Raw genomic sequence first — 26,869 nt, forward strand, 5'->3', positions numbered from 1 at the left:
AAGAATTTTTATTCTTAATCACTACTCATCAAAAAGATTCTATCACAAAGCAAAAATTAAGAAATTTTTAATGAAACCTGAAAAATTCTGTCCCCTCACTGAAAGGCCTACAAAAAGTTCATAAAGCGAAAGTAAAAGTAATCCACATGAATCGAGCAGTTTAATCCAGAGAAACACAATCCCTTTAAATAATGAACAGATCGCATACATAGACGTACATACATAGAGCTCATCAAATATAGTAAACAGAAGCTCAAACGAATTTTAAAATTAGAATTTTACATTTGAAGTAAACTATCCTTTTAATGCAATGACATTGACCTGTTGGCATAAATGATCATTTTAGACTATGAGAGTCTTACCCATGTGCGTTTTTATTTTTATTTTTTAGATCGCTGCAAAGGAGCTCAATATCACTTGTCATCTGGACCATAACTTCATGACGGCCAGCATCCCTACTCATCGCCTATTTGTGCATGTTCGGCGACTGGTTTCTCAGGGCTATAAGGTAATTGATGTTCTCTTAATTACAATATGCTGCAAATTTGTCACAAAGACACAAGTAAATCTGTCAAATTTCTGTGATTTCTGTTACCATAACAGTGTTTTCATGCCTAAATTGCCTAAACACAAACATTCCAAATATTAAAAATAAAAGGATTGCAATGTAAAAGATTATTATTGTGTACGCCCACGCCTGCTTCACCTTAGGGGGCTTTGGTGGAATCCGGCTTGTCCCGTAGATCTGTTTCCTCTCTGGAGAAGCATTCAGTCTTTGCTCTTACAAATTCCGCTATTTACAAATTATGTAAATAGCGAATTTGCCATGGTGCAAGTGCAACTGGCTTTTAAAGAGAATGGGAGATGAGACTGTGATTGGTTTTTTGCACATTACGCCCAAAACACACCCATGACTCATTAAGAGATTAGGTACAACCCTTTTGGACCATGTGCCTGGCGCGCCAACTGTTTTTTCCGTTGTTAAACTAGCAAAAGTGGATTCGGACACGCCATGCGCTTCAGACCATGCACTTAGATCGTTAAAATAGGGCCCGTTATTGCTGTTTTGTTGGTTTTGATTGCTTCTATTGTCCTCATTTGTAAGTCGCTTTGGATAAAAGAGTCTGCTATGAATGACTAAATGTAAATGTCATTCTTAGGTAGGTGTAGTCAAGCAGACCGAAACTACAGCCATCAAGGCCTCCGGCACCAACAAGAGTTCTCTATTCACGCGGCAACTACATGCACTTTACACCAAATCCACGCTTGTGGGAGAAGGTATTGTTTGTGCTCTTACTCAGTAGATTCATTATTATTATTCTTTTGAGATTGATTTCAATATACCCCTGTTGTTGACCAGCAGAACTCATTTGGATTGAAAAGATTTCAAAAACATTTTTTAAAGAAGTCTCATGTGTTTACCAAGGCTGCATTTGCTTGATCAAACATACAGTAAAAACAGTAATATTGTGATACAATTTCAAATAACCGTTGTCTAGTTTAATATATTTTATGTAAATTATTTCTGTGATGGCAAAGATGAATTTTCAGCATTATTACTTCTGTCTTCAATGTCACATGATCCTTCAGAAATAATCCTAATATGCTGATTTGGTGCTTAAGAAACATTTCTTATTATCAATATTGAAAAAAACTCGTGCTGCTTATTTATTTATTTATTTATTGTGGAAACCATGATAAATTTTTACAGGATTCTTTGTTGGATGGAAAGTTATAAATAACAGCATCGATTTGAAATGGAATGTAAGTCTTTAATGCCACGTTTGATCAATTGAATGCATCCTTGATGAATAAAGGTATTCAGTTCTTTCAAAATAAACTTAGTGAGCCCAAACTTTTGAAGGGAAGTGTATCTATTTACGAAATGGCCACAGTATCTGTTTTTTAAGTAGTACAGAGCCTGCAATGAATGATTTAATTGCCTTTTTCTCAGATGTGAATCCTCTGCTAAAGCTGGGAGATTTGGAGCAAGCTGAAGATGTGGTGCAGGACAGTGGCAACAGCTATTTAATGTGTGTGAGCGAGAGTTTTGATAAACAGAGCAAGGAGCTGACTGTAGGGATGGTGGTAAGTCATTGTAGTGTCAATGTTGTAATACAACAGAGTGTTTTAGCTGGTTAAAACAATCCCATATTATTATAACTTTTAATGCTCACTACTACAGCCCTGTCTTCCCTTTGGAATACAGGTGGTCCAGCCGAGCATTGGGGACCTGATGGTGGACTGTTTCAAAGATAATGTATCCCATTCAGAGCTGGAATCCAGGGTACTGAAAATACAACCTGTAGAGATCCTGGTGCCTTCGGACCTTTCAGAGGCGACTGAGAGGTTATTACGCAACATTGCTCTGTCCAGGTAAATATTGTTGTTGTACAGAACATTTTATATTTCTTCATTTAGAGACCTTATTGTGATGATTGTGAACATGTTTGTGTGATGCTGCATTGTAGATGGTTTATAATAGGGCTGCAACAGCTAATTGTGTAATCGATAATGAAAACAACCAACAACTAATTTTATTATTGATGACTCATGCCTGAATGCTGTGCACAAAAACTCCAGTCATATCATTTTACAGCAGTGAACAATGAATGCACAACAGAATGAAGACACAGAGTGAGCTGCTGTGGAAAAAGTGCTACCTAGCTACCCAAAACATGAGAATTCTTTATTAAATGCTTCAAACATACAGGTGCATCTCAATAAATTAGAATGTCATGGAAAAGTTCATTTATTTCAGTAATTCAACTCAAATTGAGACCATTTTGAAGGCTCGGGAAACCTTTGCAGGTGTTTTGAGTTGATTAGCTGATTGGCATGTCACCATATTCTAATTTGTTGAGATAGTGAATTGGTGGGTTTTTGTTAAATGTGAGCCAAAATCATCACAATTAAAAGAAGAACTACTTCAGTCTGTGTGCATTGAATTTATTTAATACACGAGTTTCACAATTTGAGTTGAATTACTGAAATAAATGAACTTTTCCACGACATTCTAATTTATTGAGATGCACCGGTACTTGTAAGCATATCGTTTAATGAGGCATGAGCTGTCAGATACTCAGGGAATGTGTGTTCCTGCATTTTAATTTTAACACTTAGTTTGTGCTTCTGTTTTACTTTATCATTTTAAAATATAGATTTAAATGGCCTTTCAGCATTAAAAGAAACAATAAGCTGTTTTTATATATTGTAAGGCTTTACATTTTTTTTTACATTTGTTGTACATCAGCATAGACTACACATAGCTACAATCACTATGCTTGTTGTTATAGCCTTTAATTTGCACATTGTTTGAAGGAAACACTGGAATAGCTTATTTAATAATTTTTTCCCCCCAGTAAAAACACAAAATAATGTTTTATCTGATTAATCGGCCAATTGAAGAAAGAATCCACAGATGAATTGATTTACAAAATAATCGTTAGGTGCAGCCCTAGTTTATTACGCATCTTCAGTTAGTATACATGATAGCAAACACTAGCCATGTAACTGATCAATTTTTTATTTGCGTCAATCTTATTGTGCTTTTTGTTGTTCGTTCTTCAGTTTTTTCTCCTCTAATTTTTTTTTAAATGATGCTTTCTGTGAGTGTGTGGAGGCTGTATTCCAAATTATGTAACGATTGCTTAAATGATTTCTCAATCCTTGAAGTCCATACCAAAAATGCATCTTTGCTAATAATTAAAACCTTCTGTCATGGAGGAAGTCTTCTCTCAATGCTTTCAAATAGTTTTGAATTATAATATGTCTTTAGTTGTGAATGGATAAGCTTTGCAACTCATAGTGACTAGCAATTGTTGACTGTCACCACTAGATGTCAGTAAATGACTATCACCTTATTACTGACATCATGTTTCATTGCCTGTGAGAATATTAAAAAATGTGAAAATACATTTGTTCTTTTTTTAAAGTTATGTTGTTCACCTGTGCTAAGCCACAGAAATCCATCCTATTTATTTTTATGTAGACACAAAGTTAAGTATACATATACACAGACTGCAAATAACGTGTATGTTCTACCCTACACAATCAAGTGCACTTTCTGCTCCTATTTTTCAGTGCCACAGTAGGATACCTCAAATTGAGAAGAATTCCATGAGGGTGTACTGCAAGGCTGGCAGTATTTCCCTCTTAGTTTAACTCAAACTTATTTTAAAGACCCAGCCAGACTTTGTTGGCTGTTTCAGTGCCTGTGGCCATATGTAGACAAGGTTGCTCAACATAGCTAAGTAGAATGGATGGTATTCATTAGGGCTGAGCTGGTGCTGGTGCTTCATCACTCAGTTGAAGTGTCTGCATTAAATTGCTGGACACAGCTTTTAACTGATACAGGATAGTGTTTTTTGTGGTTTTGCTGTAAAAAAAAAAATGCTTAGGTATAACCCAGGTGATGGTATGGTATCTAGTTACAGCACTGGGGCACAAGTTGGTGCACTCTCAGTACTAGGTTGCTTCAGGAAGGGTATCCGGTGTAAAACCTGTGCCAGATTATCTGTGGATAATTACATTGTGGCGATCCCTAATGGGAACAGCTGAAGGAGAGAGAGAGAGAAAGAAAGAGAATGTATGGTATCTAGATGTAGATTGAATTATTCCTCCATTACAGAGAATGAATTCAGTGTACATCTAGATCACAAATAATTTAATTAAAAACCCTATGCATTTCACATGCAGGTGTAAAGAAGAATCCTGCAAAAGTCATTCCAAAACTCAGTAGAACTGTGTGTGCATCTGAGACTGCTTTACAGCTTTTCCACTGGCTGACCCAACCACATTTATCCTTAATAATAATAATAATAATAATAATAATAATTCATTACATTTATATAGCGCTTTTCTAGGCACTCAAAGCGCTTTACATTGTCAGGGGGTATCTCCTCATCCACGCTTGTTGACAGTATAGTGTCCCCGTCACTATACTTTGGCATTAGGACCCACACAGACCACAGGTTGAGCACCCCCCGCTGGCCTCACTAACACCTCTTCCAGCAGCAACCTAGTTTTTCCCAGGAGGTCTCCCATCCAGGTACTGACCAGGCTCAACCCTGCTTAGCTTAAGTGGGTAACCAGTCTTGGGCTACAGGGTGATATGGCTGCCGGCAAATAAGTCTTGGAGCACTAGTATGAACTAATGTGTTACTTCATTTTCCTTGGATTTCCCAAATGACCGGAGTGAAATTTGGCTTGTTATGAAGACAAATCCACATCTTCGCACGTAATTTTCATAATTTTAAAAGCAGTCAGAAACACATTGACTGTTACATTGGCCTAACTTTAGACTGATGAACATGTCTAGATGGTCCTTTATCCAGACAGCTCTTATTACACTCTGTAATGTTTTCGCATGTAGGATAAGTAAGTAGGCTGAAGGCAGAAATAATACCTGCAAACCCAAGAGAACCACATACTGAATACTCACTGGCTGCCTGAAAATGTTTTTTTTTTCTCCTTGTGATTGTTATCGTCTGGAATCACAGGTAACATTTCTTTGACAAATCAGGGTGCTATTTTTTTCACCCTGGTGATCAGGCCATCTAGAGTTCCTCTGGAACACATCTGAGAACAGCTGGTTTTCACTCCTGGTCCACCCCAGAGCCAGTTCCTTGCTAATTTTCTGTGATTTCACTCTTTGGAAGAAGATCTAGTTTCAATTTTCCCTGGTGGTCACTGAGATCCATACTTGAGCTCAAAAGTAGGGCTGTCACTACCGATTATTTTGGTAATTGAGTAATCGGTCGATTATCCTGACCTTTAATCAAGTAATCAGATATTTTTTTGTGGTAATAAAAATGGTCCTTAGCGAACAATAGACTTTAAAATGATTTAAAATATAGATATAGCAGCAATGAGGCGATAATAATTGGTTCAAATAAAATATCAAAAACAAATAATCATGTGGTTTTATTGAACAAAATAGTTTAAATAATGTAATAAAACAATATAATTGTAACTTATATATTATGTATTATATCAAATGCCCTTCAAATGCACTTTACAGTGTGATCAAGTGTAAAAACAATCAATATTATGACTGAACAACATTTAATTAAAATGTCCACTTAATCTTTAATATTTGGCCACTTCTTTATGATAGAAATGCCACTGTCATTTCTTGAACAAGAACATGGAGATCAAAACATGCTGACTCAGAGCGAGGGTTTAAACCTTTTTTTATAATCGCAATGAACAGTTAGCATATTTACAAAGGCAATGATGTCTTCTCCTGTGTTGGCGTATGTTTATAAATGATTGACCTTATGGATCTGATAGAATGGTGCGCATTGTTCCCAGATGAACGTTATAAGTATCTCAGACTCACACTATATGCTAAGATGGAGTTTGAGACGGTCCGTGTATATAAGATAACTGTTTGTGTGGAGCAGCATTTACTGTGAATGTAGGCACTCTGAGATGCACGTAACCTACATGCATAAAGCACATATTAAACCCGCAGCACAAATATTTAATTGCTTCATAGCTTTTGTGAACTCACAACAGCACATGCTTTATTATTAGGGATGCACCGAAATGAAAATTCTTAGCCGAAGCCGAACAAAATGAAACACTGGGCCGAAGGCCGAATACCGAACACGGGTTTTCGCATTTTTCCCCCATGTAGGGCTATTTTGCCATTTTTTTCACCATTGCATAAATTAAATAGCCAAAATGTGCTTTTTACTGTTTTGTCCTGCTTTTCAAATAAAAAATAAATTACAAAACAACAACTAAAGTAAAAATAAAAATATTTACTTAACACTGAACATTTTTTTAACATTCTAGCAGACATTATACCAACAAAGCACAATTTAACTTAAAATTAATAAGTTGGTAAAATAATATTTTTTGGCCATTTTTGAGACTTGAATCAGGCATGTCATTTTTACTGTACAAATAAAGGCAGCCTTGCTGAGCAGAAGATAATTATTTAAAAAAATTTGAATATATTACAGATCCCAATTTGAACACTGTGTGAATGTTATAATAAATGTATTAATAGAGCTGTTGTAGGGTAATTATTATTATCATTATTATTTTCTTACTTTTTATTTTTATTTTACAGAACAACAGTAAAATTGCCAGTAAAATTAAAATTAACAGTAAAATTGCAATACTAACATTTATGAATGTTGGAGTTGTTGTCTGACGTCTGAAGGTCTGGAATCCATGGCAGCTTTCATTGGCCAAGGCCCGCCCATGAGGCCGTTTGACCAACATGTCAAACAACCAATCAAAGTTCGTTTCGTTCATCAACTGACGAGTAACAAGTTCAGCGCAGATTTTCCTCGCGCTTTGGGCTTCGAACCCTGGCACGAGCTCATGCAGCGCTTTCAGAATACATGCAATTCGTGCATGCATTAGAAAATATAACATTTTGCAGTTTATTTACTAATCGTTTGAGGCCATTTTACTATTTCAATCATCATACAGTAGCCTAACCACCAGCATCAGCCACCTCTTCTTCTCATTGGAGACGTGATGCAGCACTAAACAGTCTCTTGCTGTCGGTGCTTCGTGCTTGTAATGATTTCTGCATCTTTCTCTTATAGTTTTAAATACTTTCACACTGCCGACATGTTTGCTGCATTAGTGCGTGCCTCTATTTGATCGCGTTAGTCATTGTTCGGTACATATTATTCGGCCTTTTCGCTTATTCAATATCACCAAAAGAGATTTATTTGCTATTTTCGGCCGAATAATTTTGGTTGCCGAACATTCGGTGCATCCCTACATTATGGTTTTTAAATGGTTTAAATAATTTCGTGCAGCCTTAGAAAATGGTATAATATGCTTTTCATGGATTCTTGTACGTGGAATAGGCGCCACTTCCGTCAATGGACATGGGCAAAATGCAATCAACAGCTTTTTATGATCGTGTACTCAAATTTATTCGAGGAATCGTGACAGTCCTACTCAAAAGGGCATGTTTTTTAGGGTTGGAGAACGTTGACAGTTTTTATTGTAAAAATGATTGAGGGGGATTTGAACTGAAATTAATTTAACATTCACTCAGCCTCTTGCTGTTGTCATCTGAAAGACCTTAACCAACCCTGCTCCTTGAGGTCTGCCTTCCTGTAGATTTTAGCTTCAACCCTAATAGAACAAACTTGTACCAGCTAATTAAGGTGTTCAGGATTGCTTGAAGGCAAATGGGTTGAAGCAGAGTTGGAACTGCACAAAAGGGTATCTCTCCAGGAGCAGGTTTGGCTACCCATGTTTTGGAGGAAATCTGCAAAAACAGGTCAGAAAAACATTAACGATGGCAGTCTGACATTTCCTTCAGATGACCTTTCCAGCAGATCCAGTGATGTGCAGTCCTCAAACTGCAAAAAGTGGTGGTTAAATGCAGACTGCACTTCAGTGATTGACGATATGGAGGCCTCCACAACACCTTGCTGCTTGTCAGATGAAGGCACTTTGCCTGTTCTTTGTTAACAGACTGTTATTGGGATAGAGGTAGATTCGTAAGATTGTGAAACATGGATTCTGTACTTACTGGTCCTGTATCCAGATATGCCTACTTCCCTTCTATATTGTAGGTGAAAACATGTTAAAAATAGTATGTCTGAATTCACAGTGTTCATAAAACAGTAGGCAAAAAGTACCCAGATGACCTACTACTTCCAGCAAGATTCTGAAGTGCCTATCCAATGGACACTTTTTTTTATTTTTTATAAGATTTATTTTTGGCGTTTTTGCCTTTTATTTGTTAGGACAGTAGTTAGACAGGAAGCGAAGCTGGAGAGGTAGAGGGGGGACGGGATCGGGAAAGGTCCGCGAGCCAGGACTCGAACACGGGATGCCCAAAGCACAACGGCGCAACGACGCTCTGCCCATGAGGCTATCGGCGCTGACTCACTGGACACTTTACTATCCCATGAGGTCATTGGAGAGGAGTTCAATGACAGTGAACACAACTGATTTATAATAGTATTTTTGTCATAGATTATGATTACATATTTTTTCAATTGTTATTTTTCTTTAAAATGAAGTTTATCTACTATATTTAGTAGATTGTGTTTAACACACAAAACAGTGATGATCAGGTCAACACACTGAGGTGCTAGTATCGGATCAGTATTGGTATCGGCCGATACTCGGAATTTTTGGTATCAGATCGGATCGGTTCTGAAAAAATGGTATCGGTGCATACCGTGCATCCCTAATAAAAACAGTACGGCTCACTTCATCTGATATTTGTTGGGCTCAGAGCAACCATCTGCATGTTTCACGAACATTATGAAATGAAATCATGTTTTGGAGGGAAAAAAAGTCAGTATTTTCAGATCTGTCAGGTGTTCTAATAATTTTGGCCACCACTGTATGGTATTCAGTACTTCCTCTTGCAATTATGTCTTTGGGTAATTATACCGTTTATAAATTGTGGGTATCAGGGAGCCTCTATTAATATGCGGGGCATTAAAAATCGCTTTTGAATGCGCGCTCGCTCCCGACACCGAGATCCTTGAACATCACCTCCATTAACATGACCGTAACAGTATTTAATATATACTGTAACAACACGTGGAGTGTGCATGAGAGAGCGGTTTCTGCGCTGAATGCCGCGATGAGTTTAACAACACTCGCTGCGTGGATCATAGTTCATATCCGGACCGAAGCAAGCGTGTTTCAAGTTTTGTGAACATATTTCATATTGTCTCATGCTCCAAACATGAACCAGCACCGTGTATGTGCACATATCATGTCTTCTTCAAATTAAATATTTGCAAATAAGGGCGCTGATACAGTGGTATGTCTGATCATGAACGTGATGACACGACGGATTATTGTGATACACAGCAAACAATGATATAGACCGAAAATTCAAAGAAGAGTAAACAAAAAGTAACTGCCTTTATTCTTTCTGTTTTAACGATATTTTAATATTAATTTGTCTGTGTAATGTGTGTGTTGTAGATCTGTGTTTTATTGGTTGTTTTCTACCCTCTTCCCACCCTCTACACTCACTTTTCCACAGCTTTTGTTTTATGGAGTCTTTTTCAGATCTAAGGTGTGAAAGACCAGTGCTGTAACAGGTGGGGTTCATGAGACTTTAAGGACAATAATGACAGTTGAAGAACAACCTCAATTGAACCTTAAAAGCAAGTTGTATTGCACCAGGGAATAATGGCTACTAACTGGCTGGCATCTAGTGCTGCATCTAAAAAAGGGTGTTGAACAATTAGAAAATCAACATGTTTTTTGTATTCACCAACACATTTTCAACACTGCATTCATATGTCCTAACAGTAGAACAGGGGTGTCCAATCCTGCTCCTGAAGGCCAATATACTGAAGAGTTTATATTCAGCCAGTTCCAACACACTTGCCTTGAAGTTTCTAGTGAGTCTGAAGACCTTGATTACTTTGGTTCATGGTTGGAGCTAAACTCTGCAGGACAGTGGCCCTCCAGGAAGAGGTTTGGATACCCCTGCTGTAGAAGGACATGCAGGTCATGAATTGGGTTCCACGACCACCTTCAGTGGCCAAAAGTAACCACACTTCTGGAAGTGACGTCATCTTCGATAACAATGAAGAGTCATGAGTAAATAAGTGAGTGATTAGTTTTGAAGGTGCTGGCTTAGATTCTGCACTTGCAGTCCCGACAGGTGGCCAAGGGTCATCACGAAGCCTAACCTAGTTACTTCCTGAGGAAAAAGAGAAATGACCATTGCAGTCCTGAGAGAGACACTGCTCAGTTGACGGGCAACATCTCTTGTTTTGTCTTTTAAATGAGACCGATGTTGTTGATTTATTTTTGACTCGCTCATCTCTGTGACTGTGATCATTGTTTCCAAGGGCAATGCTTAAAGGTACTAAGAGGACTGAGGAAGGTAATAGATTAAATTAGTGAGGAGCATATACTCCAGGCAAGAATACAGCCTCCCCATCAGACTCGGATCTATATCTTTCTGTACTGTCCCATTTGTACTGCTGAAAATACTGTGTCTTTGTGTTGTTTTCAGAAAATTTGTTTGAGAATCCCAACCAACCCAACATGGCGACACCAGTGGTAAGAGTTTGGAGGCGGGTTTGCTTGAGCAATGGCAGACAGAGAGACCTGTTTAATAAACAGTCATTGTTTTTGCAGTCCTGATAGGTGTATTTGTGCAGAAATTTCACACCTAAGCTTTAATTGTCCTGATCACACTCACAGTCTCAACTCTTCTTTAATAATTATGGGCTTTCAGTCATGTTCTCCCGGTCTTTGTCTTGTCTCCAGCTGCTACTTTTTTGCCTCACTTTACCTCTTAATGGTGCTAGAAAATCTGGGGGGAAAAGAAGCATGAAGCAGAATTATATATCAAAGTGTTTAAAGGTTAAAGCCTCTGACCTATCCACCTGAACAACTGTCAAATCACTGCGTAGGCATTTATGTCTGCATACAAGCTTTAAAGGGCACTGTTGTTAGCTTAAATTTAAGACTTGTTAAAATGGAGTGTGTGTACTGTGCAGGTTTGCATAAGTGCTGTCGGTAAGGCTCCATTCTATCAAGTGATGGTTTATGTTTGTTTTTATATGGAAGTAGGAAATTAATGGCACCTTGGAAAGTTGAAAATGAAAATTCTGTCATTAATTACACACCCTCATGTTGTTCCAAACCTGTAAGACCTTTGTTCATCTTCGGAACACAAATTAAGATATTTTTAATGAAATCCAAGTGATTTCTGACCCTCCATAGTCAGCAACGAAGCTACCACGTTCAAGGCACAGAAAGGTAAGGACATCGTTAAAATAATCCATGTGACATTGGTGGTTCAACCTTAATTTTATGAAGCTACGAGAATACTTTTTGTGCAAAGAAAACGAAAATAATGACTTTTATTGTGCAATTTCTTCTCTTCCATGTCAGAATTCGACACACATTCACAACAGTACTACGACACAAAGTCATTCTTTTTGTTTCTTTGCGCACAAAAAGTATTCTCGTAGCTTCATAAAATTAAGGATGAACCACTGATGTCACATGGACTATTTTAACGATGTTCATACTACCTCTCTGGGCCTTGTGGTAGTTGCGTTGCTGTCTATGCAGGGCCAGAAAGCTCTAGGATTTCATCAAAAATATCTTAATTTGTATTCTGAAGATGAACAAAGGTCTTATGGATTTGGAACAATATGAGGGTGAGTAATTAATGACAGAATTTTCATTTTTGGATGAACTATCCCTTTAAAATCTGCACCCACTTCAAGCAACCTTCGTATTTTCCTATTTCTAAAATACTGATTATGGGGAGCCAATTTATCATCATTGTTAAAATCTCACATCTGTTCTCCATTTTTCCATTCCATTCTTCATGTTGCTGAAAATACTATACAGCAGTACAGAATAATGTAAGGTATACTGGTTTCCACTGCCAACCATGTGCTGTGTGCTTCAGTTCTCAGGGGTGTGATAGTGAGGAGGGCCCATAGCAACTGTTGCCGAGTGGTTGCAGTGCTGTGGGTTAATGAGAGCCTCAGGGGAATTGCAGGTGGTGTGTTTAAGGTGCCACTGCCATCAATTTCTCCCAGTACGCGTACTGGTTACTTGAAATGGATTCTGAATGCTCCTCTGCCGTACCGATCAAACTACTTTAATTTATTCATACACAACACAATCACGCTTCATTGCAGGATTTTGTCTGTTGTTTATTCCTTAAAATAACTTGGCAAATTTTCTCCTGTTTTCATTATTTGGCTTTGATAGCCAATGAGTTTCTACATTGAGGGTTGGAACTGGTCTTTGAATTAGTTACCTTTCAGGTAAAGCATCTGTTGGCGAGCTGTCAGGGCAAGAATAAACATTGAGATACAAACTGTTTAAAGTACAACCAGCACACATGTATGCAAATAATATAATGCAAAGTTTTAACCCAATCTTTCATGACCATGTAAATTTTGTTACATTTTGTAACAAGGAAGGATGTGACATTTACCTTGAAGCATTTTTAAAGGGGTAGTTCACCCAAAAATGAACATTTTGTCATTATTTACTCACCCTCATGTCGTTCCAAACCTGTATGAATTTCTTTCTTATGTTGAACATAAAAGAAGATATTGTGAAGAATGCTGGTAATCAAACAGTTGATGGTCCCCATTGACTTCCATAATATTTCTTTCCCTTATTTATTTCCTAATGGAGGTCAGTGGGGACCAACAACTGTTTGGTTCTTCAGAATTCTTTAAAATATCTTGTTTTGTGCTCAACATAAGAAACAAAAAGATTTGGAATGACATAAGGGTGAGTAAATGATGATAACATTTTCATTTTTGGGTGAACTATCCCTTTAATGGATCAAAATGTTGCCAACCTGATCTATGCAGTAATGCATACTGTAACTAGTTGAGAGACTATATAGAATATTTGTACTTGGATAAATTAAAGGATTAGTTCACTTCTGAATTAAAATTTCCTCATAATTTCCTCACCCCCCATGTCATCCTAGATAAGACTCTTATTCCTCGTCTGGGATTGTGTAGAACGCTTTGAAGCTGCACTGAAGCTGCAATTTGGACCTTCCACCCAGTGAACCCCACTGAAGTCCGCTATAAAGAGAAAAACCCTGGAATATTTTCCTCAAAAACCTTAATTTCTTTTCGACTGAAGAAAGAAAGACATGAACATCTTGGATGACATGGGGGTGAGAAAATTATGAGGAAATTTTAATTCAGAAGTGAACTAATCCTTTAATTTCTCACTGCAAGAGTATTTAAAATGAAGACAAAACAGTGATCAAAATAACCTAAGATATTGCCTTCTCTAAAGCATGTATATAAATCTTATTGTTAAGAAAAAAGGCCATAGACATATTATGAGCCAGCTACCTCTTGTGACTGTGTTTGCATAGTTGTGATTTGTGGGAACAGTCACCCATGGGCACAATACTGTTTTAAATTAATTATTACTATTTATTTTTTCCAGCAAGTCGATTACACTGTTGGGGAAGATAAAGCTGGCTGCACGCTTGCATAGGCCACATATGTTCATTGGTTGCCCCAGCAACAGCACAGAGATACAAAGAAAGCCTGCGTTCTTGAGATCTCTGTGGTGTTGAATGGTGGGGAAGCAAAAGTGAATGGACTGATGGTGAAGTACGTGTGTGTGTGTGTGAGAGACTAATATGCACCTTAAATGCACTGAGAAAATCCACTGGTATTGAAGGCTTTAGGATGAGACCAAAAAAAACCAGAATTCGTCTCTTCTTTGAATTTCTATTATGTAACAAGAATGTTAAGTAACCTTAATTAGTAATTTTACAAACATGTCAAGCTCATATTTCATCCTAAATTCAAAACAGAAAAAAAAAAAACATTTTTGAGCCAAATTTTTTTTTGTAATTTTCTTTATAAATCGTGACATAACTTGAAAGTTAAGCATCCCCGCCTCAAATTTTCATTACTGTAATTGTATTTATTTATTGTAGTTCCTAAGGTGGTTCTCATTACATTCTCATTATTGTAATATAGTAATTATTGCAATTCCAGGAAGGACACATTTGATCACATTTGAAGACATTTGTAATGTTACAAAATATTATTTTTTACAAAAAAGCTTTTCTTTTGAACTTTTCTGTTCATTAAAGAATCCCCCAAAAAATGTGTCATGGTTCCGCAAAAATCTTAAGCAGCACAACTGTTTTTCACTCATAATAACTAGAGATGTTTCTTGAGCAGCAAATTAGCATATTAGAATAATTTCTAAATGACCATGTTACACTAAAGACTGGAGTAATGACAGCTGAAAAATATATTTATATTAAAATATAGTTATATAAGCCATGGTGCGCATAAGAGAGATGTCTTTCAAAAACATTTAACAATCTTGTGAATGATAGTTTACATTATTTTTTATGTATCCATAAGGACAATAAATAATTGCACAACACAAATATTTAAGTCAAATAATATATAATATTTTTTTATATACAATGAGATTTTTTTGCATTAAGATGATAAGAATTGGGGTGAAAATTGGCTTATCCATTTAATTAGTTTTCTAAAAACCTAATTTTGTTTAGGCCAAATTTAATTTACATTTTCATCACACTGTGTTTATCAGCATGTAAGATCCATGGAAATCAAACCCATGATCATTGATAACTCTATTCTACTATAGTGAGCTTAAGGACCTGTACAGGAAAACTTTTTAATTAAAAAAAAAATTTAACTTTTTCCTTTTTATGCGAGATTCACCCTTTTGCACGAACACTTTATGATCTATGATCATCTATAAAAAAAGATTTTCGATAAAATTGACATTTTGTGTCAATGTAAACAGTAATTTTACTTTTTTTTTTTGTTTTTTAGAAGTGTAATATGGTACACAGAATATACAAAGTATGCAAGAAAATTTTCCCGTTTCTCCTAGAGGTTTTAGCTGGTGCAGTTTCCTGTTGTCTTGTGTAAACCTACTGTTTATCTCCTCTTTCAGTGTCCAAGCAGATGACCGAATTCGCATTGAGAAACGAGAAAGCTCCATGTTTGAATATCCAGCTGCAATGAGAATGATCAAAGATTTCTACAGAGACACCCCTCATCCAGCTGTGGGAAACCAGGAAAAGGGTAAATGGCTTTATCTTTGTCTCCTGTCTGTTTTTTGATGTCTGACCTCCAGTCATGATGAATCATCGGCTGGTCTTTAGGATAGAGATGTCTGCCCAAACTGATGTGAGGTCAGTGTGTTTAATTGAAAAATCATTCCCTGTAGGCAGAAGGGTGGCAGATCAATGTCTGCTGTCCTTTAGGCTGGACATGTGTAGGACAAAGGGTGATGGCTTTCCCTGGCAAGACGGGGGCTAAATCACCTTTTTGTCTTGTTCGGGACCCATTAATTGCACACAACAGACTCCCTCACCATCACTGAAAGCATCTCTGATGCTCCTTGCTTTGTATCTCAGATGCAGCTTGATGTCAGGTACATTGAAAAATGTCTTTAGTCTAATTATTGTCCCCAAACACCTTCTGTCATGTTTATTGAAAATAGGGATGTCAGAAGCACTGGTGCTTCAATACCAAGTAGATTTTAAAATTAAAACAATGTAACAGTCCAGTTTTTTCTACAGTATTTGTGGCAAAAACCAGCATGATCATGAACACAAAGTTAAACCTGAATGGGGAAAATTGTGTAGGTAATTTATAATTTAAAGGGGTCATATGATGCGATTTAAATTTTTCCTTTCTCTTTGTAGTGTTACAAGCTCTTGGTGCATAAAGAAGATCTGTAAAGTTGCAAAGACTAAAGTCTCAAATCCAAAGAGATATTCTTTATAAAAGTTGAGTCAACCACGCCTACCTAAAACGGCTCGTTCTAACACGACCCCACATGTCTATGTCACGATGTGGGAAGATTTGCATAACGCCACCCAAATGTTCATGCAAAGAAAGAAGGCGTAACTTTTATTCTCGCTGTAGTATTGTTGTTGAAGGCGCTGTGTGTTTCGTTGCGAAAGCGAGACTACTTTGTTTGGTCTTCCAAAAGAGGACACAACGAGAAATCAGTGGGTAAGTTGTATTTACAACACTGTTCCGGAACAGATCAACCCAAATATTCAGATGTGTGCTGCGCATTTTATGGAGGACGAGGACTGTTTCCTGGGAGAGTAGCCTACAATGCCAGTGTCTGTTTCTATAAAGTGGGGCAATTCCAACTTTGCAAGGACAGTCTGGCGCTTCTGACTCACAGCCTGTAAGTACGTTTTCATATTTAAAGAAGTTAAAGAAGAGTTTTAAGCAGTGTAGAGTAGCGCTTGTTGTTTGTCGTTTCTCCGATCACAAATGCAGACATGGTTTTATGTTTACGCGGCGAGATACGCAATGCAACGTGTAAAAAGACAGTATAAGTCATTATAATCAGTAATTATGTCCCCACTGGATGCAACAAATGCCTCGTTTATATTTTTTATAAGCCTCGGTTTTATTGGTTTTGTCTCATCACGCTGGGAGACGGCATTACAATATGGTAAGGAGCGTAACATTTCCGTCACATGCTTGAGGTATTCAGCCAATCACAACGCACTGGATAGCTGGCCAATCAGAGCACACCTCGCTTTTCAGACCGATGAGCTTTGTAAAAATCGACGCGTTTCAGAAAGGCGGGGCATAGAGGAGAAACAATAATGTACAGTATGTGGAAAATAATGTGTTTTTTTAACCTTAAACAGCATAAGCACATTTCATTACACCAAATACACAAAACAATGTTCTTTTTAGCAACGTCATATGACCCCTTCAAGCTAATTACAAAGCATTGAATTTATGTTAATATTTATATCTGATTGATTTCAGTAGTTCTGTTTTACATTTGGTGAATTTTGCATTTTATTTTCATTTTCTTAATATTTACTTTAACACTTGAAACTGCTATTAGATAACTGAAAACAATCCAAGCATTGTTTGCCTAATTATTTAATTACTGACTGTTAACTTGAATAATTACTTGGGAAAGAATATCAGCAACATTTGCTTAATTAAGAAATAATTTAAGACTACATGCTTTTATTTTATTTGAATTAGTATTTTTATTGACATTTATTTTTTAAGTGATTTCAAAAACATTAGATTTTGATATGATGTCAAAATCGGCATATAGAAAGAATGACGAATTTCCATGGTTTATATAGATTGCTTAAATATCGGTATTGTGACAACCTTACACAGAGCGCTCAGTAAATCTTTTGTTTGCAGATTTGTTCTATGTGAGTATAAAATCTAGAAATCTTGACAGTGACAGTGACACACCACAGTTTAAAGGATTTATTTAAGTCTCTAATGCTCAACAAGGCTGAATTTACTTGATTTAAAACACATTTAAAACTAATTTTCACACATTTTACAATTAATATTTGTGAAATATTATTACAATTTATTCCTGTGATGGAAAGTATACAGAAATTCAGAAATCTTGTTAGTATGCTGATTGGGTTTTTATGAAACATTTATTACACTCGATGTTGAAAACAGTTGTGCTGCTTAATAGTTTTGTTTTCGGGATTATTTGATCAATAGAAAGAACAGAAAAAAACATAATTTGTTTGAAATAGAAATCTAATAATCTAACATTCTACATTTTTTACTGTCAGTTTTGACCAAATTTAATGCATATTTTCTGAATAGAAGTATTAATTTCATTAAAAAAATCTTATCGGCCCCAAAGTTTTGAATGGTAGTGTATACAGAAAGGCAGAAACTTTAAAACATCTTTTTTAAGACGCGTGAACTGACGCCAACTTAGTCTGTCCAATTGCACATTTATGCTAAAAGCACAAAACATTAGTCAGTACAATTAAATAATATAGTATGTTTTTACACATTTTTTTTTCTTTCGAAATAGGTTCCTACTCCCTCTGTATGGGTCTGGAGAGCCCCATCATTTGCTGTCTTGGTCCTGTGATCCAGTATCTGACTGAGTTTAAGCTAGAGAAGATTTTACTATGTTCCAGGTACAGTTTAGCCAAAAATGAAAATTCTGTCATCATTTATCACCCTCATGTTGCTCCAAGCCCATATGACTTTCTTTATTCTGTGGAATGCAAAATGATTAAGTAGTTTAACACAATGTTCCGGCTGCTCTTTTCCATACAATGAAAGTGAATGGGGACTAGGGCTGAGAACATGTAAATTTGATGACAGAAAAAAAGGTCAAATTTTAATTTTTGTGTAAATCCTTTTTCGGACTTTCTGAAAGGGCCTTAATTAACATGCATCATTAGCTGAAATAGGGCCTTGCTGCCTAATAGTTTGTCATGACTGTGTATTGTTGCTAGTCTGACTTTTTCAAAGATGTGAAAAAGTGTAAAGATGTAATTATCAAGCCGGAGTTGTTTATGTGGAAAGCACATTTTGGTTGTGTTGTGATGTTTGCAGCTCGTTCAAGCGGCTGTCGAGTGACGCTGACCATATGCAGCTCAGTGCTGCTACCATGAAGAACCTGGAGATCCTGTGCAACCAGGTCAGTCAAGCTGAGGAAAACATGGGTGATTGAATAATTTACACAAGCAGTCGTACTGTTTACACCTAGTACTAACATCCGTCTTGGGTGATCTGATGGTCACTTGTGCTCAGCCATTAAACATTGCTATTTACATAATACGTGTCTAAAGTGATTCTTCAGAGTGTCTACATATGACTATGTGCATCAGTGTTCTGTGAAGTCTTGTTTCTGTACAAAAATCCAAGAAAACATTATGTTGGTAAATAAGAAATACATTTCAGTTTCTGCATTTTAGATGCTAATTAAAATAAATTGATAAACATTAAATTTGTGTAAACGTGCGTCATGTGACTGTCAGATGTTCTTCCACTGAAGCTCAAGATGCTGATCATCTCCAGCAACCACTAAAGCAAAAGGGGGAAAAATTCATTTTTTTTATTTAATCTTTTCACTCAAATTATATTATGCTGAAAAATATAAATAAAAAAGTAAATTACAAGCATTTCTTGCTAGTGGTCTCAGATTAAGAAGTCGTTGAACTAAATTTAAAATATTAAGTATATATGTAGCCAAATGGCTGAAACTCAGATTTTCAATTTTACAGTAGCTCAAGCTAAATTATTATAACTGTGACAAATAAAACAGTGTAAGATCAGTAAAAAATAGATTAAAAAAATAGTATTAAATATTGCTGCAACAATGACTATGGGCCTTCTGTGAGGTTCAAACCTATGACCTTTCAACGACTTGCTAATTTTTTTAGTGAGTTGAATATCAGTATTAGGCAAAAATTACTAGGCAAGGCATATTTGGAGAACAAAATATCCATTTAACAATTTTTGTCAGACGTGGACTGAAGGAAATCCAACTCAATTTCTGTGAAGATCAGATCAAATTTGTTGGAGGATTATTACCAAAATCTTTTTTGCAGTAAAAAGTAAATTTCTCTTGCTTATGTAGAAATGCATTATCCGTTACAATGAACATCACATTTAAATAAAAATCCTGTTTAAGAAATGTAACTTTACATTATGATATTAAGACTTAGTTAATTTTACCTCTCAGCTTCGCTTTAAAACTGTCTTTTTATGTAGTATTAGGGTGTAAATATAACAACATAATATAATTATGCTGTTTTTCTCTGCCTTGTGTCACAGGCTGCCTGGATAATAACATGGGTGTTTGTGTTTTGTTAACCAAGTGATTTATCTATTATCTAGGATGTTGGTTTGATTTCATAATGACTTCTTATTCATGGCTGTCAGACCACAGGTTCAGTAAAAGGCAGTCTGCTGTGGGTTCTGGATCACACTCAAACTCCATTTGGGAAGAGACTGTTAAGAAAGTGGGTGAGCCAGCCGCTGAAGTCTGTGATGTGAGTCAATATTTAATTTCATTATTCAGTAATCACAGTGATTTGAATGCTAGTATGGAAGATGCAGAGTGTAATGTTGAATAGACGTGGCATGCCCAGATCTTCACTACACCACTACAGATAATATTGAGCTCTAAACTCTGAGCCTTGGTTAATCCTAGTCCTAGAATATTTTGAAAACAGAGGAACTCTGCCAGCCCTCTTTTCAGCCAGTGGTGGGATTACAATTCCGTTCTGGCTCGTTTGAAAAATCTCCCATGGATTATGGGAAAACGCTACTGCATATAAAAATGGATAACCTGCCATAAATGCAAGTTTTTAATCTGAGGTTTCTTCTTTTTGGTTATTACTCAAATTCAATATTTATGTTTTATCTCCCAAAAATTTAATTGGCAAGGCACTGTCTATCTGATGCCATCTTTATACGCCTTTTAAAGGTTATGGGGGATTGTTTAGATCTGTGTGTGATGTAATGCATGCCTACAAAGAATCCGATTATGTTTGTGGAGAAAAATAAATATTTGATTCCATAACAATTTAATCTTAAATCCACGTATTTTCCTGCCAAACTTCTTGACAGACATGTTGGGGAGCATTTTTAAATTGAGACTATCATGCCATTGAATGTGAATTTCCATGGAAATGCTGGCGTGTTGTCTGTGGAAGGACTGGGCAATGCACTTAGATTACGAAATTATCTTAAACTCTTTACCAACCTCATAAGTACCATTCAAAAGTTTGGAGTCATTAGGTTTTTGAAATAAATTATTTTTATTCAGCAAAAATGCAATAAAATGATCCAAAGTGACAGTAAAGGCAATAACGGTACAAATAATTTCCATTTCAAATAAATGCTGTTCTTTTCAACTTTCTATTTATCAAAAAAAATCCTGAAAGAAAATTCTACTTTTTTTCCCACAAAAGTATTAAGCTGTTGTCAACATAGATAATAAAAAGACATGTTTCCTGAGCATCAAATTAGTATATTAGAATGATTTCTGAAGGGTCATGTGACCCTGAAGACTGGAGTAATGATGCTGAAAAGATTTGATCAAGAATAAATGGCAATTTAAAATATTTTAAAATAGAAAACCGTTATTTTAAACTGTATTAATATTTCCTAATATTACAGTTTTTACTGTATTTTTGATCAAATATATGCACCCTTGTTTCAAAAATATAAAAAAATCTTTTGAACTGTATTGCACATAAAGCCACTTCTCAAAAGATGCAGCAAGATATCTGCTAAAATTATATTTACTTACAGTACTAACTGATTAAAAAACAAGGCATTCCCAAAAGTGTGCGCTGGACTTCGGTGGTATCAAAAGGCATTTTCTGCTGCAAAACAAAAATTACTTTCTTTTCCAAACATCGTTTAAAATGCCTTTTGATACCACTGAAGTCCAGCTCACACTTTTTGTCATAGACTTATCAACACAGTCTTTTTGTTTTAATATATGCTTTTATGAAGTAAAATGAAGTAATGAAGTAATCTGGCTATTCTCTCGGGGAAAAAAATACCTGTCAAGTTTAATAACCATTTTATAATTTATAGCCTTTATTAAAAGAAAGTGTTTATTTAAGTACTTTGGTGTAGTAACTAAGAAATGTCTTATTTTGTGTACTGCATCACATCTGTATTATACAGCGGGAAAACACAATGCGATCTGCTGATAGTTACGATCCTACTTCACTTAGGTGTGCTGTTTGATACAGGCCTTATTTAGTTCCAGTGGTTTATCTGGTTTGTGTACATAGCATCTGTTGATAAATTCCTACAGTCCCTACTGATTTGCTTGCTTCTGTTTATACTATTTTTCAAATCCTCTCTCTCTCTCTCTCTCTCTCAGTGATATCCAGGCTCGACAGGAGGCACTAGCAGAAATTTTGTGTTCTGAGTCCAGTGTCCTTCCCTCTCTGCAGTCTTTGCTAACTCGTCTACCTGACCTCGAGAGAGGACTTGGCAGTATCTACCACAAAAAAGTAATGCCTGTTTTACCTAAACAATCACTATCTGTTTGAAACAATTCTTACTGCACAGATCCACCAGGAATCCATGCCTTTTCATTTGCAATTCAAAATTAGTTTGAATTAGAGTGAACAACAATATATTTTAGACCATAGGGGCCATGGCAGCACTAAAAGTGTCTGTCATGTTCTGCCTGAAAATGAAAACCTCTCAAGACCAGAATTTATTTTAGCTGATGGAAAGTTCTATATTTTCCCTGCTTTTTTCATTCCATTTGTTTCTGGAATCAGGCAGGAGGTTGAAGGGAAGGTGCTTAATGGCGTGTTTCTGTTGAATGGCTCTATTAGCATAATGACAAGAGTGGGAGGGGAATGATTATTGTTTTGTAGAGACAGAAGGTCCTCATTAACCTCGCCTCACCTGCCTGTTTCGGTCATCTCATTGTCCTTAATTTTTATAAATGCATTCATCAAAAAAAAAAAAAAAAGTAGAATTTATAAAACAAAACGTGTTAAAGGGATCCTATTATGCTCTTTTACAATGTCTTGAATTTGTTTTGAGGGTGTACTAGAACATGCTCTCATGCTTGGTGGTTCGAAAAACGCATTATTTTTTACATAATAATAATCCAGTCTGGCACAAACGGCTCGATTAGTTCCGGGTTTGATGAAGGCCCTTAATTGATAATTGAGACTTTTTATCTCACAATTCTGACTTTTTTTCACAGAATTGTGAGATATAAACTCGAAATTGCGAGTTATAAAGTCAGAATTCTGATTTTTTTTCTTCTCAGAATTGCGTGATATAAACTCGCAAATGCGAGTTAAAGTCCAATTTTGAGGGGGGGAAAAAAGACTGATATGTTCTCAGAATTGCGAGTTTATATCTCGCAGTTCTGACTTTATTTCTCAGAATTGCGACTTTATGTCTCGCAATTGCGAGTTTATATCACGCAATTCTAACTTTATTTCTCAGAATTGCGAGTTTATATCTCACAATTATGACTTTTTAACTCGCAATTGCGAGTTTGTATCACGCAATTCTGAGAAAAAAAGTCAGAATTGGGAGATAAAAAGTTGCAATTACCTCTTTTATTTTTTATTCAGTGGCGGAAACGGGCTTCCATAAAGATTAAATGAAAATGACATCCATTTTTCTGAAGACGGTCGGTTTCCTTCAGAAATACAGTGATATAAAAACACCCGCACTCAATGGGAAACACTGTAGTCTCATAATTGAAGTGTAAATTCTGCAGATTACATCATTGTCCAGTATTGTACTGTCAGCAACTTGTTATAAAAACGTTTTCATAATGGTAACATACATATTTACATACATAATTATTCAGGTGCATGTGTAATAACTTGCGAAAACTTGAGGCTAAAGCAGCACTTCTTCTTCGTTGTCGTCTTGTCTGATGCACTCAACCAAGCGTTCTAACCACAACCTCGCCCCTCCCAAACCATTCGAATTTCCGTAGGCAGGAATTATTTTAATGATATTTTAATGGGCCGCTTTGTGAAGCCTGTTAAGGAAGAGAAGGAAACTACACAGCTCGAAATTTAGTATGAACACATAGCCTAATGGTACACAACTTACGAGTAACTGTAAAATGCTGCAAATAATTTTTTCTTGCGCTTGAAACGCGATTTACACCTTTACAAAGCTTCTCTTGCGCATGCAAATTTAATTTACGCTTACAGTCTTATGTACACTTCCACAACTCTTACCCTGCGTATGCAAATCTTTTTGACGTCATTCTACCTTCATAGATTTTTTAAAAACGAAATATCTCCCTTTTGGAATGGACTTTGAGATTTGTATGTTTTGAAGATCTTTTTTATGCCCAAACGTACACACTGACTAAAATTCAAAAAGTGAAAAAGCATAATAGGACCCCTTTAAAGGTTTATGTGTAGTTTTGCCTAAAACTTTATCATTGGTAGGTTGGAGATCATTGAATATTCATAATTTATTTTTTTCTGTTGTTTTTCTGCATCTCATTTACCAGTTGTAGACTGTCAAAGTAGGACTTCCAACATAAATTAAATGTATGTACTGTAAAAAGGGTCAGAAAGTTTTTGCATAGACCTACAGGGGACTTTCTCACTGTTTTTAATGAACACAGAGAGTGGATATGTATTGCCTCATTATGTTTAATAGGAATGACTAACGTTAAGCCTTTGGGAAATGGGGTTGATGTTTATAAACATACACAAGATCAAGCAGAGATTTAATTGGCTCCTTGGTGCTTACTGTCATCAAAATATGGAAATTACAGATTGCATACGCACAAGCCATTGGCATAATGATTAATGATGCCCAGCACTAAGTTACAACTAAGCATTTCATATTTCTTCTGCTAATCGATATATATATTTTAGTTCTGTCAAACGATCGTGATTAATCGCATCCAAAATAAAAGTTTTTATTCACATGATATATGTGTGTACTGTGTATATTTATTATGTATATATAAATGCAAACACGTGCATGTATATATTTAAGAAAAGTATGTTGTTTATATGATAAATATATTTTATATAATATAAATATATACATGTAAATACATATAAATATTTTCAAAATATATACTGTATGTGTGTGCTTTTGTATATACATAAAAAATATACACAGTACACACATATTATGTGAACAAAAACTTATTTTGGATGTGAATAATCACGATTAATCGTTTGACTAATAATTTAATATTATTATTAATGCATAATGAAGTACAATAAAGGGAATTTGTTCATTATTCTCAGTCTTTATATTTCAAAAAAATCTTTATACTTCATATCTTCAAAAATTACTCTATATTATATACTGTAGATTGCTGTCTGGCTCACAAGGAATCATATCGTAAAATCTAATTTAATGAAATGTAATCTTTTGAAATAAGCATTGCAGCTTTCATATTAACTTGTAACTTTTGAGCCCAAACACATCATTCATTGAAACTAATCTGCAAAAAATATTTTTTTTGTACTTCCACAACTTTGAATGCATTTAAACAGGTGCATGCATGACCACCCACATTTCTAAACCTGTCACAGTGTTTTGAAGAGCTAACAAAGAGGCTGTTAATTGAACCTGGAGGAAAGTAGCAAGATATAAAATTGATATGACCCGTCCTTGACAATAAAATGTGTTCTTGGCTATATTTTAAAGACATGTTTTTCTGTTTATTTTGATATTTTCTGTCTTGTCAGTGCTCTACTCAGGAATTTTACCTCATCACCAGCACTCTCTCTCGCCTGAGTGCTGAGCTTCAAGCCCTCATGCCTGCCATCCAATCACAGCTCAGCTCTGCCCTTCTAAAAAAACTCCTACTGGACACACCTCAGCTTCTAAGCCCCGCCCACAACTTCTTAAAAGTACTGGATGAGAAAGCTGCAAAGTGAGTTATATCTTTAAATATTTTGACTTCATAAATATTCACCTAATATTTTCATTTTTTCCAAATCCCTACATAAAATATATATATAACGAGATATTTTTTCATATTGCTGAAAAATTGCTTTTATTCTGTATGAAGCTTTTCTGGTAAAATATCTCTCAAACATATCTTTTTTAGGACAGGTAATAAGACAGAGATGTTTGTGGTTCTGACTGACTTCCCAGTGATCCGAAACAGAAAAGAGGAAATCCAGAGTGTCCTATCAGACATAATGGAGCATCGGCGAGAGGTTCGCCTGGTGTTAAAAAACCCTTCTTTGGACTACACCACAGTGTCTGGCCAGCAGGTAATAAGCGTCAAGGATCTCTTCTTATTAATGAGTTTCAGGAACTGAGCACCAAAGCTATTTTAACAAGCTATTGGTATTTTCCACAAATATGCTACACTTTATTTTGCGTTAAAGGCACAAGTGCCTTGTTGTTGCTGTCAAAATTGCGCAAATTTGTCAAGCTTAACATTCAACTGTGTTACTTAAGTTATTTTAATAAAAAAATATGGGAAGTCTTTTTTTTTTTTGGTCACAAACTAATTAAACCCTACCAGGGGCGTAAATTTCGTCTAACAGTAGGGGGGGGGGCACAATAAACATAAAATTTCTCAAAAGCAATTTTTGAAGGGGACACAAATAATACATCTAAAATTTTGTACTTGTAAGAAAAAAGTTTACACAGAAGAAAACCTTACTACTTAACAGGGAGACAAGTTAGACAACTTCAAGCTGTTGTGGTCACGCCGCGACAGCGCTCGTGTCCGTTGTAGACATTACTATCTCCTCGAAAAATACATTGACATCATCTGTATTAAAGAGAAAATAATCACTTCATCCGATATTTAAGTGAATAAAATATCCTTGACAGCCAGGGTTTCCAGGGACATCCCCCCAACATCCTTTTTGTACCCTGTTCATGGAAAGGTGCACCCATGATCTATCAAATACTGGTGCCAAATTTTTTGAATACGAAGGACCAACGAAGGAAAAATCTATCTCGACTGAGGCCAAAAGTGAATGTTGTATTATATCCAAAATTGTTATTAAAATTACTAAAAATATATGTAATAATTAAACAAATTTATTGCAAATTACATTTCAATGCAAAAATAAAATAAATAAAATTAGAAATGATGA

At 35.8% G+C, this 26,869-nt stretch overlaps 1 protein-coding gene across 1 annotated transcript in view; it reads left to right on the forward strand.

Moving 5' to 3' along the window:
* Positions 1-26,869, forward strand: part of msh3 (mutS homolog 3 (E. coli)) — a 64,702-nt gene that overhangs the window by 2,793 nt on the left and 35,040 nt on the right. The window contains exons 5-15 of the mRNA XM_016501017.1: positions 392-508; positions 1,161-1,278; positions 1,955-2,088; positions 2,210-2,376; positions 15,436-15,566; positions 18,334-18,442; positions 18,867-18,951; positions 20,199-20,308; positions 22,162-22,294; positions 25,496-25,683; positions 25,861-26,029. Coding sequence (XP_016356503.1) covers positions 392-508; positions 1,161-1,278; positions 1,955-2,088; positions 2,210-2,376; positions 15,436-15,566; positions 18,334-18,442; positions 18,867-18,951; positions 20,199-20,308; positions 22,162-22,294; positions 25,496-25,683; positions 25,861-26,029 — 1,461 coding nt within the window. The remainder of the gene's footprint in view (positions 1-391; positions 509-1,160; positions 1,279-1,954; positions 2,089-2,209; positions 2,377-15,435; positions 15,567-18,333; positions 18,443-18,866; positions 18,952-20,198; positions 20,309-22,161; positions 22,295-25,495; positions 25,684-25,860; positions 26,030-26,869) is intronic.

Source organism: Sinocyclocheilus anshuiensis, unplaced genomic scaffold (assembly GCF_001515605.1).
Source record: "Sinocyclocheilus anshuiensis isolate Anshui unplaced genomic scaffold, SAMN03320099.WGS_v1.1 scaffold278, whole genome shotgun sequence".
Lineage (NCBI taxonomy): Eukaryota > Metazoa > Chordata > Actinopteri > Cypriniformes > Cyprinidae > Sinocyclocheilus > Sinocyclocheilus anshuiensis.